Source organism: Hesperophylax consimilis, chromosome 13 (assembly GCF_061612785.1).
Source record: "Hesperophylax consimilis isolate HC1 chromosome 13, BYU_Hcon_1.0, whole genome shotgun sequence".
Lineage (NCBI taxonomy): Eukaryota > Metazoa > Arthropoda > Insecta > Trichoptera > Limnephilidae > Hesperophylax > Hesperophylax consimilis.
The window spans coordinates 24,627,738-24,647,860 of record NC_142848.1 but is presented as its reverse complement, the minus strand read 5'-3'; the positions used below and the strand labels follow the sequence as shown (position 1 = coordinate 24,647,860).

Here is a 20,123-nt window from a genome sequence, read left to right as displayed (position 1 = left end):
CAAGTATTACTTACAGCAGCAACTGTTTTAACAACAATATTTACTTACAGCAGCAACTCTTTAAAAACAACATTTTCGTAAATATTTTATCTTGATCATTTAGGAAAGTTATCAATTATGTCTGAATTCTTAACAAGTTGGTTCTAATTTTAAAAATGACAGTTATTATGTTAAACTATAGGCAGATACTTTATCGCTTGTCCAAATTCATTACATAATCAGTTCCAGTTTTGAAAATATCCCTTAAATATAGAATAAATCTGAGTTCATTGAACCAAGGATACAATCACAGACAGACGTACAACCGAAATTACTATTTTTGGTATTTTGACTCTTTGTACTCCGTTGTCGCCGCCACAGCAAATAGGAAACATTTTAACAACTCCGATGGCGCCGCAGCGGCGACATAAACAATGTAGATACATTTTATTCTTTAAAAAATAAAAGAGTCCTCTTACAGGTGATAATATAAGATGATTTTATTCAGTGTAATACAGTACCCACTTACGATAGGTTGTGCTTTTGCTCTGTTTTTCATACATAACAATAACTAAGCATTCATTTTATTTGAATATTTTTTACTGGGCAATAAATATTTTCACTCCATCAGAGACAAGGCTCAATGGAAAACTCCATATTTTAAGAAAAAGTCCCAAGCAGTACTGTGTGGTTTGCTCGAAAAGGGCAGTAAAAGGTGGCAGACGGGAAACCAGTGAGTACTGTGACACGTGTCCTAACAAACCACGTATGCATTTGGGCGACTGCTTTCTAAAATACCACACGTTAAAAAATTGTAAATATTAGAATATGAATTTTTCCTTTTATTTACATTCTTATATGATATAAAATATAAATTTATTAACATAACTACTTATATCATTTTATTTACTGCCTTAACAAAAATCATTTTTTCTAAATTGCTCAAAATGTCGTAATTTCACTCTATGAAGTAGCTGGTATACCACATGAAAAATAATGTGGAGTATGAAGGGTTAAATGTAAAAAGTGCTGTCGGTTTTTTAAATAGATTATTAAAATGATTAAATTTAATGTCACACCGCTTGTAAAAGTTCACAAAGATAATCCTGATAGGGAACAGGATAAAAACATTAAAAGGTTATCACACCAATAAATTAAGCTTATTTGTTAGTATTTATGTTAACCAGCATTATAAAGTAATTAAAAATGATCGTAAATAACCTTCTCGTACCACGAAAACCGTCTATATTTTGTCGTTAATGCATTTATAGTTTTCGATTGTTATTGTTAATCGTTAATCGCGGGATATTGAATATCCAAGGCCGTATTTTCTGTTAAATGAAAAACATGGTCGTTAAATAATTGTTATTGACTACACAAATTAGGCTACAAAATAGCCAAGGGATGCGACTAAACGTTTTAAAACCCAGTCCAAGAAATTAACTTATAAAATTCGTATAAATTGATACATCATTAATAAGTACTATTATATCTTTATACAGTAGAATAAAAAATAACCATAGAAGTGCCTTCCATACAAATTTTAATGGAAACGACAACAATTTAGCCCAACAGCAAAACAGAAAATGTAGATCTCCATTCAATTTGAATTTCTTGAACATAGTTTTGTATTGGAAATTTAAGCTTCGATTAGACAAATAATATTTGAATCACGAAATACGACCGCCTACTTAATACAACAAACACCAGGGAAACCAAATTGTGGAACTGGGAGTGTGAATAACTACCGTGACCATACATCCTGTTTTGATTGTAACCGTCCCGTTTTTCGGTACTTTATTCCGTTGTCCCAATGCGTCGGAAAGATTCGGGACGGCAAAATGTCCCGTTTTCAGACACGTAATTTCAAATGGAAAGAAAAAATCGTCTCTAGTATCAGGGAGCCCATAATTGTCGGGAATCACCGAAAGGCTACAATCCTGCAGCTAGTTAAGTGTGTTTGAGAGAAAACTGCTTTTGTTGTGCTTTTTCCGTGAAGTAACCTACAAATTTCTTTTAAAACATGAATATGTATAACAGTGATATAACTCAAATGCAATGAAAGCCATGTTCGACGGCATTATTATGATCAAGCTGGAGTATGCTATTGTATGGACTTCACACCAAACTTTTAACATGAATCATTTGCATAGCTATAAATTAACTGAAAAATGACATTTTGGGGCCATTGAAACATGAATTATTTTACAAATGTCCAACTACCACGTTGGCGCCGATTGTAACCCAATCAGGTAAATTCATATTCAAATCAAATCACGCTAGGGCGCCATTGTAACGCTAGAGGTTTAGTGACAGAAATGATTGTTTTGACATTGAATAAAAGAAAGACTCATGATTAATTATATTATTCAAATCAAATAGTACAAGAGACTCTCAAATTGACATGATTAACATAATCTCAAGGGGTGAGCGGCAATCGAAAATTTGCACGCGCGGAAGGAATTTAAATGGTAGCAATAAACAGTTTAAATATGTGATATTGTGTACAAAGATAAATATCTGACCTGATTCACCGAGATTGGCACCATAAAGCTCTCAGGAAAGACCTGTAAATTTTTTTAAGATAGACGTGATGACCAGCGATTACTTCAAACTAGCTAAATCCGCCATGAGCATCTCCCGTAAATTTTGTCGTCTGGAGCAGTTGCCCGAATCCTTCCTGTTGACTCGACCTCGCTCCAAGGCTGTCCGATTGGTACTGGCATAAATAAACCAATCAGGTACTGGCCATAAATGAACCACTCACGTAGGTACTGGAGTTCTGCAAATCGTCAGCCGCGTTCCTTTTCGACCAACCATAGACCAAGAGTGCCATAGATGAAGGCGGTCTTTGGATAGAGTTTCGTGAAGTATTCTTGAACCGTAGCGGGGCAAAAGTGAACTGCTACAAACTAAATACACAAATATGCTAGAAAAAAAAATTATGGAACGCATCGAACTTACCAGGTGACCAGATTTTGTGGTAGATATGCGGGAAAAGTAAAAAGTCTGATCTGGTTTTGAACCCCGTGTTCGAAACGTTGGAAAGAGAAGGAGGAAGTGCGACTCAGCTATAATTATTTGCGGGATTAACTGTTCAAGAAAAAACTTAGATATTTAAAAATGATCAATTTCACCAAAAGTAGAGAAAAAATTACCTTACTTCGGGCATTCGGAAATACCCACAACATAGTAAATCCATGGAATAAAGAATAAACCTAGAAGTACCTTCCATACAAATTTGAATGTAAACAAATGTTTCGATAGCCCTTGCACAATCACCTAGGACGGGTTGTTTCGGAAAATTTGAACAATTTATCATATTTTAACTTTCATTTTCGGGTTCTGTGAAAGACTTATTCAAGTTCTGTTTTTATATCATTGTAGGCTAGTTGCTTGACAAAACTGAAATAAAAACAGAACTTGAAAAAGTCTTTCACAGAACTTGAAAATGAACGTTGAAATTCGATGAATTGTTCAGATTCTCCGAAACAACCCGTCCTTACACTCGCCTGACATGGCGTCGCGTCGGATGTTAATAGTGTGATTCTGGTCATAAGAAAACAATACATTTGATTCGACTCAACACGCATCGCGTTTCATCGGGTCGCGTCGGGTTTTAATAATGTGTTTCCACCTTAATCGTGGTGAAACACAGTTTTGTATTGGAAATGTAAGGCCCGATCGGGCAAATATTTGAATCACGTCCACAAGACATTTTTTGTGTTCTTTATTCTACGTGAAAATAGGCTGATCTCTCCAGTGATTATAAACATTACAAATAGCTTCTTTATTTTTTTTTTTAAATTAGCAAGAATGTTCATTGTTTATTTTCGAATAAAGAAAACAAATTAATTTATAGAGATATTTCAACATCTGTAACTAAATTTTATTTAAAAGGTAGCCACATAAAAAAGAATAGTAGATTTTTTAAATGATTTAATCCCATTGATTATGTAGGTATACACAATCATTATTGATAAGTTGAATCTAAGTAGATAAAAACGTTGTAATTACGATGAAATATTGGAACGTACATAAATTATTAATTAAGTCATTTTTTTTACTTCCAAGCAGTTATTTTTATTTCCAAGAATGTTACTAGTTTTTTTATGTATTAATAACGAAGGCAGTGCTGAATCCTGCGCCAAATGGCTTCTGGCGTAAGGGATGGTTAGTTCCTCGTCTCTGCTCCAATAAAGGAGCTTTTTTATCTTCGTTATTTTTCCGTTTAAATTTACAGAATAATATTGTTTTTATACCATAAAATTATTCCAACTATTATTGTGATTCTGTTCTAAGCTTGTTTTCTGCTGAAATTTCATTACTGCTGTTGTTACTAGTGCACTAATCCATAATCCACATAAATGTACATGTTACTAATTCTTGCTGTGCAAAGACACGTGAGGGTCTAGAGATCGAGTCGTTTTGACATAAATGTAGTTTCTTTTAGTTAAAACAAATTAGAGTCCTTCAAGGAGGAACCATTTGTTACTTATAACGTGTCGGGAAAGGATTGGTTGGGTCCCCTCAACTGTCAACTGCACTGATGAATTTACACCAACAACTTCAATGATCGAATGAATATCTGTTTCAGAATGAATACTTCGTTGTATTTTAACATTTCATATTAGCTAACAAAAAAATTTCGCGTCAGTGTCGGCAGTATTCGATTTTATAATTTTACTAGCTGATGTTTACCCGGCGTTGCTTGGGGTTATCCTTAGGAGATAGACTTTTTAAGATATACAATTCCGTAGTACATTATTTTGTTGTATCTTCTAAGGTTTAGCCAAAGTTACCAGTGTTAGCGCCCGAAAATATATTTTTTTGACTTGATTACAAAATGTCGACTGTTCTATACTTTTATAAATATAATATGCAAGTATTATATATGTAAAACTTCCGGAAAATGTTTCAAATCGATAGTGATAACCGTATTAAAATCTTTTGCGAATATAATAATTAATGGCGTTGGAGAAATAAGAGAACACAAACAGACACACACGAAAAGCGACTTTATTTTATAGTACCTAATAGTCGCAACCAGTGAAACTAAGTCATTCCAATTGGTGTATATTGTGAGGCTGAAGGTAGTGGGGACGGGAAGTATATGGAGAATAGGAAGATGGGGATGTATCTGGTTATTCAGATCTGGTCACCAAAAACGTCTAAAGCAAGCTGAATAAATTGTGAAATAACATAAATTACTTAACTCAAATTTACTTGATTTGAACCAGCGACCTCCGGATTACGACCTCCTTCGAAGCCGAGGATCGTAACCACTCAACTACGGAGGCCGTTGAGTCACTTGTATAGATATGACATAAGAACTAAATTATCAATTGAAATCGAAAAAAAATAATTCTTCTTTTGGTGTTGCTTTTTCCATAATTCAGAACTGTTAAAAAAGTGTTCAAACTTAGGGCAAAGCCTTATAGTAAAATTATACATGTATATTGTACTAGCAAATATTTTAAATCAAAACCAAAATTTTCTGAAATCATATAATAAGTAGCTACTTACATATTATTTGAGATTTTCACGAAGAAAAGTATTATAGTGATTATTATTTTTTGGTATTGTGCCGATGGGGCAGATGTGCCCCGATGATGGACACTGTAATGCTATTCGAAACGTTGGCTAAAGAAGGAGGTAGCAAAACGCGACATAACACTCCAAAAATAAAGCGCTATTAGGTACCTACATACTTAAATGTCTACCTACTTAATTAATAAACATGACGATTTCACATTTGAAAAAATAATCTTTACTAAATCATAAAAATGGCCACCATCTTGAAATCGGGACAGGAACGTAACAAACAAATGTACAGACAGATGGTCGAGTTAAAACAAGCCAGTCAACTAATTTATCAGAATTTGAAAACAAACATTACTGTTGTTGGGACTACAGTCACATAAAACTTTTCATAAATTTACTGTTGGTATCTAGTAAGTAGGTGTATATATAAGCGTATAATAAATATTCTCACGCTGTTAATAACGTGCTTAATGGCGTGGTTATGTGAGGACATCAAAGTGAACATACACGTAATTATCTAAAAAAAAACACACATTGCGCTGGTATATACAGGTTGGGGCAAAAGTAATAACTCGATGCTCTTTTGCTGTAATTTTTTTTTATGTTAAACTTTGGTACTGCTTGTGAAATTTGTTTTTTTTCGGTAAACCGATTTATGTCTTGTCGATTTGTATTCTGCGTTTGTTTACTTCACGAATTTCAAAACCATATCGACATTTGGCGCCATTTTTAAAAGTTATAGCGTTTTAAAATAGAATGATTACTTTTGCTCCACCCTGTATGATTTGGTTGTCTTTTGTATTTCTGCGTGAAATCTGGTTAAATAAACTCAAATGTGCTTCGAATTTAAGATTGATTTTCAAAATTGGAACTGATTGCTTGAAGAATAATTAGTACAAGCGATAAAGTACACAGAGAAAATTGATTATTGCTGATTTATTGAAATGGGATTAAAGACGGGATTGCAAGCTGTTTCCTGTTAAACTTTTAGTACATTCATAGTAAATCGGAACACGTGTTCGTGCACCTGGATTTGTACTGATAATATACAATGACGAAATGCAAAAATATTTTAATTTTTATAAATAAGTGTTCCGACATCGCGATAACACATTCGTGTTTTATTGATTTGTTTTTAGGAAACCTATCAATTCATTCGTTTAAGGCCTGCAATCCCGTTTTTAATCGGAATACGAATAGTAATAGACTGAGGAGATTCTTAATAAATTAGCACTATTTTATATCATTAAATTTTCTCCGTATAAGTACCTATCCATAACATATAAATATTTTTTATTATTTTAATTTTCAAATTATTTTAAAATTATAATATCCCGTGAATTTTCACGGGTCTGCGCTAAATTCACAAATATATATATTATAAATAATATGTTTTGTTTTTACACATCTAGTAGGTATAATATATCGTACAGTTAGAGATGACCCGAAGAACATAACATATATATAGGTACTAAGTATTGTGTGTATTGGTGCATACGTTTGTGTTTACACCATCGTCAGCGATGTCCTTGCGAAAAGTCCATAAGAAACAGCGGTCTATCTTGCTTACACCTAATTATTGTCATTAGTGAAAGGGAAGAACAACTTCATACGATTATCGAATTTGAATTGTATTAAAGTATTTACATTGTTTTTTTGTAATGTATTATAAATTAACTTACTTAATCAATTAATAAATTAATTTTCACACGCTGTATGCATCTGTGTGAGTGCTGTGTTCGCGTCAACTCTGGTTGCTAATTAACTAACTAACTAACCATCACGCCGTTTCTCCGCAGGGGTAGGCGGAGAGGACGGACCGCCAAACAACTCGGTCTTTGCACACACTCCTTGCCTCATTCACATTCATACATCGTCTCATACATACTCTTCTATTATTCTGACTCTTTACATGGCCCGATTCAAGTATCTGATTCACTTGGTCGTGCCATGTCTTCCTCGGACGTCCCCGACTTCTGCTACCATTCACATTTGCATCGTATATTCTCCTTACACTCCTTTCTTCGCTCATTCGCTCTACATGCCCAAACCATCTAAGCGTCCCTTTCTTGATCTTACTCATTACGATTACATCAGCCTTGCACTCTTTGCGGATCTCCACATTCCTCACACGATCATACATGGTTTTACCACACATACGCCTCAGGGATCTCATTTCAACAGCATTCAATCTACTTTCATCCTTTCTTTGCCAGTTCCATGCCTCACTTCCATACATCAGGGTAGGTACCAGCACTTCATTGTGGACTGCTAACTTCGCTTCTTTGGACAATTTTTTGTTAGCGCCAACTGCGTTCAGTCCTCCATTAATGGAGTTACCTGCATTTACTCTTCTTTCAATATCTCTGTCAGCCTTCCCATCTCTCGTAAACATGCTTCCTAAATACACAAACTCATCCACCTGCTCCAAGTATTCCTCATTCACAGCTATATTGCACACTGTTTTCGTACTCTCTCTTTCAAACACCATTACTTTAGACTTACTTACATTCATCATTAACTCATTCTTCATGCACACTTCGTTCATCCTAGACACGAGAGACTGCAGATCATCTACTATTAGCAATCAGCACCGCATCATCAGCATACAACAGGCAACATACTTTCAGATTACTCAAATTCGCACCCAATCCCACCTCTTTCAATTCTTGCATACAATACAATCTATACATCCATGTATAGATTGAATAACCACGGTGACATTACGCAGCCTTGTTTAACACCTTTTGTGATATCAAACCACCCCGTAAAACCACCGTTCACCCTAACACATTAAACTCTGGTTGCGATTAAATTAATGTTTTCTTTGAGTAAATAAATATCATCATCATTTAATTTTTCATCGTGGCAACATTTTTTATTTAAATTAGTTTCAAACAAATGACCCTTCAATATTCATCGATGGTTTTAAGTTGCCACATCACAAAATTTATAATTAATGGCAGAAATTATTTTGACACTTATGCTAGTGTCAAAAATGTTAATCCAAGTCGGTCAACGTGAGTCCCTATAATCAGATATTGGGCCGCTTACAAACGTAATACCCATTGATTTAGAATTTAAAAGGTTGGCCTGTTCGGGAACCCGCGGACGCCGTGAATATAATTCCTTACAATTTACAATTCTTATACAAATCTCTGACCTTCAAAGCAAGAGGCGTCACACATAAGCAGTGAGAGTGAGATTTAAAATACCCATCTAATCCTCTTTTACTATCCCTTTGAGCAGAATTTTGATACCTGAATTATACACACGTTCTAAATAAGAGGATAATTACTCTCTATATCTTGATTTCGAAAAACTAAAGCAAAAGTCCCACAAATGATTTAAATTGGGAACTTTTAAAACCAGTTTTAGTTTCATAATTTTCCTTTCCCACTGATGTACGGAATGCTCTGTGCATTGCCACTTTCGAGGTTAAAATAAACGTTTTGTAATCAAATTGTCCGAGCGTTGGGTTCACCATCTTGATCCAATTCTCTGCATATCCTCCATTATTGCACCTTCAGCATCTAACAATTTAAGCGTTTATAAACGGAATTGGATTTTATTTACAAGTGAGTCTTATTTATTAGAACATGCCGAGTACGGAACAAATTAAATTTTTGGAAAATACGAATTGGTATCGAAGATATTAGCTGTCAAAATGTTGATAATCCGGTTAAAAAAAATGAGTGACGCTGCTATTATCATAGGCGCAGCAGAATCCGTTACTGACATTTGAATTTCGAACTACGCTGAGTTATGACATGTGGCGTTACGGGTAAGTATACGTTGTCCCCAAGTTCACTTTGAAAACTCATAACTTTTTTATTTTTTGGAGATATCGAAAAACTGACTTTAACTAAAAACAAATTTTAAAACAAAACTCTTTTACAACACAACCACACCACTAGAACAATAACCAACGGTCACTACAAAGAACCTTCACTACATACCACGTCAGCTCAAAGACAATTTTTCTTCCTAGCTCCTAAAATCTTTAACCTTATCCCTGAAAACCTAAAAACCGTGAGTCAACCCCATTCCTTTAAAAAACAAATTACGAAATGGATCCTTACACACGGAATACATTACAACTACAATACCCATTCATTCTACACTCTATCAATTTAATCACCTTTCAGACAAAACATAATAAATCCTTATTCCCTAACTTAGCGGTATAGTATGTACATAATTAATTAGTGTGATCTATTTACTAATAATTTCTCAAATTTTCATCTTCTTATAATTCTCTAACTTCTCCATTCTCTTCTTGCAACCCAAACTAGCTTTACATAATTTTTCTTATTTTTCTTTTTCATATTATAGTAATGTATAGATTCTGTACAAACTGTAAAATTCACCCGCCATAACACAGGGTCATCCCTAGCATGGAGGGTGAAATATCACAAAAAACATATGTACCCTCTAACTCTTGTATTAATAAAATAAATAAATAAAACTAGGCAGAGAGGACAGACCGCCAAACAACTCGGTCTTCTTACCTCATTCACATTCATACATCGTCTTATACATACTCTTCTGTTATTCTGACTCTTGACATGGCCCGACTCAGGTATCTGATTAACTCAGTCGTGCCATGTCTTCTTCGGGCCTCCCCAACTTCTGCTGCCATTCACATTTAGTTTTTACTCTCGTTATTAACGCTTTAAACATAATACATGTTGACCAAAATAAAACACAATTACTAAATTAATTTTAATTCACAATTATTTGGATTGGTTGGACAAAATTTCCATCTGGCATAACATGCCCATCATACGATTTCTAACACTTCCAGCATACGAATAACCCGACAATATTCGAAATCCTTCTACTATTATTATCACAATAATCGACTGCAGAGGATTGATCTCTTTTGGTGGGAACCAGAAGCTTTGTGCCGCTTGTGCAACTAACCGATCTAAGATCTTCATACAAGTGTGTTATAAAAATATTGAACATGTGTAAATAAATAAACAAAATACATGCTTATAAGTGGAGAGCCCGTGTTGTGTATTCTATATCAACGCTAATTCCTCGTTGAAATTTTCAATTTACCATAAAATATACAAATTCCTTAAAAGCGGTTGATAAAATCATTTTTTCCATTCGACATCTGAGGTAATGTGTCAAATACTAGAAAGGTGTGATTATTATCGATAAAAATACATTAAAATATATGTTTGAAGTTTGGCATTGGACAGTTATAATATTTCCTCATATTTGCTATTATAATATTGTTATAACATTTTTATTCCGGGATGGCTGAGTAACTTATTTGATTTAAATGCATTGAAAACATAAACAATTAAACAACATTGTTGAGTCACCTTAAATATGATTTATTCATTTATAATTTTTTATAAAAGTACGTTTTATACATTTATATTAAATAAATCACAATCTATAAATATAAAATATTTCCATTTTCGGAAAAGGTAAATAAATCATTATTCTATCAGTTATTTAATTAGTCAATTTGATTTATTCGAGCCTTAGAAACTACTGCATTATACAAAGTATATATCAAACAAAACTTACAACATAACACTTCCATTTAAAAATCATCATTTAAACGTTATTGTGATAAACAATATATTTTAATTATTTCATAATTTATACAATATCTCGATTACATTTTATTTAAAATTATTAATAATTAGTAATAATATTTTTTTTTAAATTATAGAATTATTTATTTTGATGAAATTAATAAGTATCTCGTCGCTTTTAGTTCTATAAAATCAATTTTTGCATTTATCAGTCCATAGTTATTAAATAAATATAAATATTATTTTATGAATTATTGAAAAAATATTAATACTATTCAAACAACATAAATGAAAAATATATAAGATAGGGAAGAAAATATATGGTAGGAGACCGAGAAATTCTTTTTTATTGTTTGTTTCCTGCACAGAGAAAAATATAAACATAATATAAGATGGAAAAAAGATATGATAAGAGACCGAGAAATTCATTTTATTGTTTGTTTCCTGCACGGAGAAAAATGAGTAATGATGATTTATAAAAAATCGCTTCAATTTAATTGTAATCCTGTTAACAACGGGACTACAAGCCATTTCCTGATAAAGTATTGGTAAATTCATAATGATAACACGTGTTCATCCACCTGAGTTTGTCTTAATAATATATATTGACGAAATGCAAAAAAAAAAAAGAATTTTGATGAACACGTGTTCGGACAACGTGATAAAACATTTGAATTTTACTTCAAGTTTTTCGGGATACCTATCAATACATTCGTTAATAGCCTACAATCCCGTTTTTAACAGGAATTCGAATATTTTTAAAAGTTTCTTAATAAATTATCAAAAATTGATTACGCATATATTAAAACATCATATAATTAATATTTCTCAATAGGAAATATCGTACGCGTTCAGTTTAGAAAAATTAAATTAAGTTGTTAGAACCTATTGTAAAATTTACGCTTTCATTTCATAATCAATAAAGTTATACGACCCTGCGTATCTGAATCCGATTCCCTGGAACATAGTTTCAGAGGCGATATTCCCAACAACGGCAAAGGCGTAGAGCTCGTCATCATTCTGAACTAGCATCTTGGTCAGAGCTTTGGTCACGAGGGATCCGTAGCCTCGTCTCTTGAACTCCTGATCCGTCTGCAATACACCTATGTCTCCGTATTCGTATTTCATGACCCAGGACATGAGCCGGTGGTCGGAGGAGTATAGTCCCAGTCCGAAGTTCAGGTGGAGAGTGTCTATGAGGTATTTGGGGGAACCCTCGAAGCTGTGCGGCCAAACTGCATCGATTGTAGGAACGTCTTTGGCATCCAGAGTTGATAGGTACGTGCCGCTTGGACATCTGCAAAACCATTGAAAACTGAATGCATATAGGTAATGTCTCTTTTATGGGATATTTCACTTCATTAACATTGTCATTCTAATTGAGATTCTTGTCAATCATAATGGTAAGTATACATTTGCGAACTTAAACGTGAACCGAGCCACGAAAGGACCGAAGCAACTGCAAGCGGCGTTTCGCGCGGTTTTTCATATTCAGTTGCTGTATTCCTTTCCCACATGTATGTTGAGGTTCAGTTCGGCAGTTGGGCTCGCGTATGTATACGTAGAATTAGGTATACCTATTTTTCTTGTTGATCTGATTGTTTTTATCTGTTCAGTTTACGTTAATCACAGAGAGCGAGCGGGTGTTTAATCCAGTTTTGTACGTATTGGCTGATTGCCTGTAATTACAATTTTTTGAACAACCGATATTCGGGTTGACCAGGAGTCTGTTTTATTTTTTCCATGTCGTACTGTGCGGTTCATTTGTCATGCTTTGCAAGATATGCATTGCATCTTCATGTATGAAATTTGCATGTCGTTGTCAGCGTACGTGTTATATGTATGGTGTAGGATAATTAACTATACTAGCAGTTAAAAACCCGCTCCGCGGGTTTTTTTCTGCTAGGCCCTGCGGGCGGCTCTTAGTTGGGCTTCGCCCATTTTAAGTGATATTAACAACAGTTACATTTAATATATAGATATTAGAACATTCACAGAGAGAGGGTGAGTATATATATTGTTAAAACACGGAACAGGAAGGAGTTAATTAATAATGACATGCTAAATTTACGCATAATAAGAATGACAGTTGTTTGAATAAATTAAATTTTACGTATTTGTGATGGATTATTTCAAATGAAACACTATTATTGACTACATGTCTACAACTGATATTAACTGTTATCGTACCTAATATAATTAGCTCATAGGAGACTTGCAGTGCTTGAATATGTGTTACAACCGTCAATGTCTATAAGTTGAATCAATATCGTTTAGTTTGTCACAATTAAAGATAGTTTTAACAAAGTTGACTTAAATAATAGATTATTACATATTGATTAATTGTACCCGTGTTTATGAATAAAAGGAGGGTAATTGTGCGATGACATTAGCAGTCGGTTTAATTAAAAGGTGTTAATTTTACTCCAACTGGTGGTAATTCTTTACCTACAACTGTTACTGTATCTAATAAAGTTTAAAGCTAGATTATATATACACCTTCATCAGGAGAGTAAAAATCTATATATAAAGGTAGATTATTACAATATAGCGCCCCTGAGGTGATATCTCACAAAAGCGGTGCTATGCAAATTGTCCAATAAATAAATAAATATAATGTTTACATTTTATTGTGTATACACCGAAGTCAAAAATTAAATATAGATTGCAATTGGGAAAGAAGAAGTGGAAGGAGGGGGGAGGGGTAAGAGTAGGCTGGGTTTATAATAATTAGGAATTACAATATCGTTAGACGGGAAAGACCAGTTGAGTGAGAAAATATTTAAAAGAGAGTTTATAAAAAAAATCTTGTTAATTATATCTGCTTTTATATTAATATGTTTCCTCATTTCTAAAATTTCAAAATTATTTATAGTGAAGTATTTTAAGACCTGAAAAAAACAAATAGCATATAACCATAAAACAATATATTCATAAGACAAATAGCATTTAATAACGGTTATTCTAATAAATTGATAGTTGAAATACTAAATAAAAAAATTAAACACATTCTCTTCAAACGGTCTTTCTAAAGATAGAAATAAACAATGGCGTAGAATTCTGTTTGTGGATAACGATACTTCTAAAATTATATATATAAACAATCCTGGTACCATTCAACTGGCGTTTTACACTAATAACAATGAAGAAATATATTCTTAATAATAAAGATAGCAAAATTCAAACAAAAAAATCAGGAGTTTAAAAACTCAATTGAGATGATTGTAATTTCTTTTAAAAAGGTAGAACCAATAGAAACTTTGAAGTCAGAACTAAAGAATATCGCAGGGCTATAAATGGAAATAGTGAATCTGAGTTTGCAAATAATCTTTTGAATAATGATCACACTTTCGATAAAAATTCAGGTCTTAAAATACTTCACTCAGGATATAAAGCATCGTGAATAAATAATTTTGAAATTTTAGAAATTAGAAAACATGCCAATATAAAATCAGATATAATTAATAAGAAAAAAAAATATAAATAATAATGATAAATGCCATTACAAAGTGATAAGCTTCCAGAAGAAATCTTCTTATAAAACGCTTGTTAATGGTAAGTAGTCAAGTATTGTGAGCTGCATATTTAAATATTCGCGCCAAGCATTTGGTTCGTTTTTAAACCGCCAGAGGTGCGCTCTGTCGGCCATCTTGAAGAAACGCGTGAATTTTTATAAACGTCAAACATAATCACGTAACTGTGGAGAATTTTCATTGTAATGTAATTAATCCAATGGATTATGAACTTTCTAAAACATATTTTCTTCGATATTATCCAAAAATTATATGAGCAGAAACGATGCTTTTGAAGAAATCTCGTATTATTATGAGGCGATCCTATTTTAGTATGGAATCGTGTCTTAATATTCAAGTTACCCGAAACAGACAATTTTAATTTGACCAATCAGAGGGCCTACATCGTCCAGACGCTGGGACAATAATACTATCAGATAACTATATAATTAATTAACTATAGATCCTAGGGATGAATGGCAGATTGCTCATTTGGCTCGATAACTATTTGAGTGAAATAAAAATATCTATAAAAGTGAAAATGACAAAATCCAAAGCATTTTACACCTCGAGCTGCGTTTACCACAAGGTACCTATTTAGGTCAAGTACTCTGTCTATTTTTAATGACATAACAGACTGCTTTAACAGTGTTATATTTATACTATTTGCTGATATATTAACGATTGCCAAGAGGTTCAATCATATTTAAATGATTTATTTTTTGGAATAACTTAATGAGTAAAACCTCAAATTGTAATATTTAATTATTGAAAATAATTTAAGCGATTTTTGAAAGAAAATTTGAAACCGAAAAAGATACGGTCGCATCTAGGAAATGAACCCAGGACGCCAGGACCCTTGCCTCGCCGGGGCGCTGTTCTATCAACTGAGCTAATGGGACCCTATTTCTTTCGATCATATTTATCTGTATCATACTTCGAATAAGAACTACTAACATTATCTTTATTTTCTCACTGCACATTTTTACTAACTGCTATCTTTATGAATGATGGCAAGATTCATCTCAAACCAAATGCAATCTAGAGAGTGTCTTGGATAGATTTTTAGAACTAGATTTTTCGGGTTCAAATTTTCGTTTAAAGATCGCTAAAATTATATTCAATAATCAAATTTAAATGAATTTTATGATTGGTGTATAACTAATAAATTTATAAATATTGACCAACTAGTATAAATCATCAACTTTCTGTCGAAACAAATCTCCAACACTATTCAATTATGCGAAAGACAATATACAGCTAGAGAAATTAACGCAAATTAGGGAATTCGAAGACATTTTTGATGATAAATTAAAAAAATTACACCATGTAAATCCCATTACGAACATTAGGATTTTTGATGAGAACCATTAAAAACTTTCAGTTCGTAGCCAATTAAGAGTATGATTCCGTCGTTTGTTCTTCTCATCATAAAATGCACAAATGTCGAAAGAATTCATCAAAAGTTTTTACGATTTATTATTTTAAGTAAAATATTCCCCTAGAATAAGTAAACACGACATTTTTTTATTAAATACCTTAAAAATACACACTTGACGATCGAAGAAGGATTATGTTCCTTTTTTTAAAATTAAATATCGGACCTCGATTGTTACGAACTCTAGTCTAGTCAATATAAGAGGACACACTAGGCATAAGGACCTATTTCAACCGTACACAAATAAATTATGAAGTAAACTCGATAACTACTCGCCAAAATAGTTTGACAAACGAATATACAAATGATATCGACATTTTTAACAAAACTAATTCGATGATTAAAACACAGCTAAACATTTTTTTCATGCCAATAGATAATAATATCTGTAATTTTTAGATTTTGGTATCTTTTTTGACAAATTGTATATCATTGCTAGATAGGTAATTATTGTATGCAACCAGTGTTAGTTACTAAATTGTGTAAAAATTGTAAGCATTTAATGTACCCAATGTCAAAGCCCAATGTTCGTACGAAAGAGTATTATAAAAAATATAATGAATAACGAAAATAACAATGGGGTAAGCAAACGACCTTGTTGTACTCCGGCATTCAAGTTGGTCCAATCCGAACGTTTGAAGTTTTGAAACTCTAAAATAGTAATGTAGTTTTTACTTACTCTATTTCATATTCCAGAGCTTCTTCTTTCGACAGATTATAGAAATGAGTAGGTAGGTCCTTTTTGAGTTTGAAACCCAACGCAGGCAATATGACCTCCTTAAACCACGCCGCATGGTTCACTGGAACCCCGCAGTTGAAGTGTTCACTCCAGTCTATCCTCTTGGTCCTGATCAGAGCATCTGTCAGCTTAGTGAGGTCATTATGCAGGGGGTGAACCGTGAGATAGACTGTACTTGTACCCTTAAAACAAAACAAAAATGTGTTGTTAGTTTTAAATTTTGACATGCGTTTATTTTCTCTCGAGGCACACGATGTGCACTTGAAGATGTACTATATTTTGCAAATTTGTTTTTGTTGCGTAAAAATATTCGCTATTCACACAAGAGCAGGTTTTGGTGTGTTTTCATTAAAAAAAATTATTCAGATTAATATAGGTTTTCAATCGCAAAAAGAAATCAACGCGATTTATCAGAGCGAATTTTCTAATAACAATGCGGAATAACTAGGTAACCGCGACATATAACTATTGTAAAATGGTCTCAGTAACTACCCACTCTGAACTCAATGTAAATATGATTACGAAAACTCTAAAGTGAACTTTGTGATGATGAAATTTACAAGGATTTTTACTGTTTCACAAAAAAATTTCAGTGTATTTTCAATCATGAGCTTTTGAGCTTTAAAAGATGTATTATTTGAAAATAAAATACTTTGTTTACTCCACTATTTAATCAAAAAGGATAGAATTGTTTCAAAATTGTTTGCAGACGTACTAGAAAATGTACTAAAAACATCATAACGAAACTAAATAACAGAAAATCAAAGAAATCTACCAGTCCGCTTCAGCACAGGACTACCTAGTGAGGAGAACTAAGAAGAAACTATATGAATGAAATATTATAGATTTTTATGTAATGTAACTCTCATCAAACCTTATTAAATAGACACTAATAAAAAATAATAAAAAAATAAAATAAAAAAAACCTATAGTTTCTTCATCAGGATAAACGTATAATATATTATACGTGTATATTATACATGTATACATATTTCATTTGTAATTTGGTTTAACGAACAGCCGGGCTTTTACATGGATTTTAAGAACAAAATATACGCAGTGACCTATCGAAAATTAATTAATAAATTAATCTAATGTTTTTGAAACATGAAATAACGTTAAACTGATAAACTGAATATGAAACGATATTAGTAAAACATATAAGAGTAACATAAAATAATATAGAAACTAGAACTATACTATATAATAAGACAAATCACTAAAACTACATTACCAACCCTACTATAATGGATTCAACAAAGTGCTGGTATAGATTACGCTTAGTTCTATAAATGGAGTCAGTAAATGTGTCAATAGTACCCCCAAACTTGTTACCCCAATCATGCATCCTAATGGTTAGTGAGTGTGTCTGATAGTTGGTTGTGTGTGTATATCAGAAGAACGTTACATTTTTCTTGTGTTTCTAGTCGCAGGGCTGTTAATTAAGTTGTTAATGACTCGGTGTAGCACAACCAGGTCTGACATCATTCTCCTCTCAGACAGCGTTATTAGATGCAATTGATTCATCAAACATTATTATATTTAGTATTCAATTGGAATTGTAAACTTAAAATGTATATACCTAAGAAATTTGTGTTTACTCTTTCTATGTTGTTTGAGTGGACTTTATTCGAAGGGGACCAAATAGGTGTATTATATTTCACTTGACTACTAACTAACGAAAATTAGAGGGTTCTCATACAATCTAAGGACGTAAAACCAATTAAAGTTCTCCAAAGAAAGCCAAGTATCTAAAGCCTTTATATCGTTGTGCGCAATGAATGTCACTTTTCACATTATATATTTAACTGGCAATCAAAAGGCAAGACGCCATAATAGTATATATACTTATCTAATTTATAAACTACTTCTTTAGTTATAGTTGCTATTTTTTACAATACATATATTATTATATCATTTTATACTTTGATCCTTATTTTTCGAATGTCACAAGAAATACATGAGGAATCTCGGGAGAAGCGAGGTAGTAACTAGATGTAGATAATTATTATATTATTATTTAGCCTTAGCAACATTTGTAATATTCCTATAATAATGTCCTTTAATCACTCCATACAGATTTGTTGATATTGAGAAACAATAGTGAGTGTTGCGTTAACATCCAACAGATTGTGCTATTTAAGAAAAAAAACACGTTCGTCCAACAGATGGCGCTGTTTTTTCCTTTCACACGCGTATTCGAATGTAACGTTGTATCAAAATCCGTGAAGAACTTTCACAGATTTAAGATTTTGAACAAACAAACCTTTACATTTTTATTTATATATAAGCTAGAATAGCGCAGACCAGTGAAAAATCACGGGATATTATTATTCAAATTTTGAAAACGTCAGCAAAAATAAGTAATCTAAAAATATTATATTATAGGTAGTTACTTAGTCTAGTCTAACCTAGAGTCCAGCGAACGTGACAATTTTTACTCACAAAAAACATCACAAACGACAGAAATGTGTATTTTTTAATTTTTTTACAATGAATAATCGAATATTTTAAATTATTCGAAATTTCATTTTTACACTGATAATATTTTGATCTGGGACCACAGACATTGTACAAAAATCGTTTAAAAGTAATAATTATATTGATTTTCTACCTTTTCTCCAAAAAAGACGATTCCATCTTTCATGACACCCCCGGGACAGCAAACTTTGAACTGATTACCCTCGGTTTGTTTCTTCAACCACTTCATTCTGGTCTTGATCAAACAGTAAACAGGGATACTTCTTGGCCAATCACCCTTTAACACCTTTTCTAGCTCACACCACCTTTTTTCTAAGTCTATACATTCTAAAGGATCTCCTTTTAACAACATTTAAAAATCTATACGTATTTTTGGATCTACTTCGATACAGAGTTGCTAATTAAATGGCAGATTTAGTAGACTTGCTGACACTGACGTTGATGCGTGAACTATTTAAATTATTATGAAAGTTATCTAATCTGGGGTCAGAAAATTAGTTATCCAAACACAAAGATAATAAGAGGACATTTACGCTATGCAAATTAATAAACTTTAATTCTATTTATATATTAGATACTTTTAAATGCCTTTTGTTTATTTGGTTATTTGCTATCTTTGTTTCTTCCAATAATTAGAGAGTGACTGCTTAAGATTGTGTTAGGGGTACGAAGTACGAAAGAAATAATACAATGGTATCAAGCATAAATTAATTTATATTCAATTACGTTATGTTTATGTTTGATAAAATATTTATCACTATCCGGGGTCTTAATATCATATCTGACGACCGTCGCAAGGTTATATCAATGACTCTATACCCAGAGGCCGCAGGTCAAATCCCGACGAGAAGAATATTAAAATTATTACG

The 20,123-nt window shown here is 32.6% G+C and overlaps 1 protein-coding gene across 1 annotated transcript; it reads right to left on the bottom strand.

Annotated features, from left to right (window-relative positions):
• Positions 1–11,976: 11,976 nt before the first annotated feature.
• Positions 11,977–19,867, bottom strand: LOC149418656 (uncharacterized). Its single transcript, XM_089638610.1, has 3 exons — positions 19,388–19,867; positions 16,714–16,955; positions 11,977–12,381 (listed from the first exon to the last, which is right to left on the bottom strand). The coding sequence occupies exons 1-3, from the start codon at positions 19,604–19,606 to the stop codon at positions 11,982–11,984; spliced, it is 861 nt and encodes a 286-aa protein (XP_089494736.1). The 5' UTR covers positions 19,607–19,867; the 3' UTR covers positions 11,977–11,981.
• Positions 19,868–20,123: the final 256 nt, after the last annotated feature.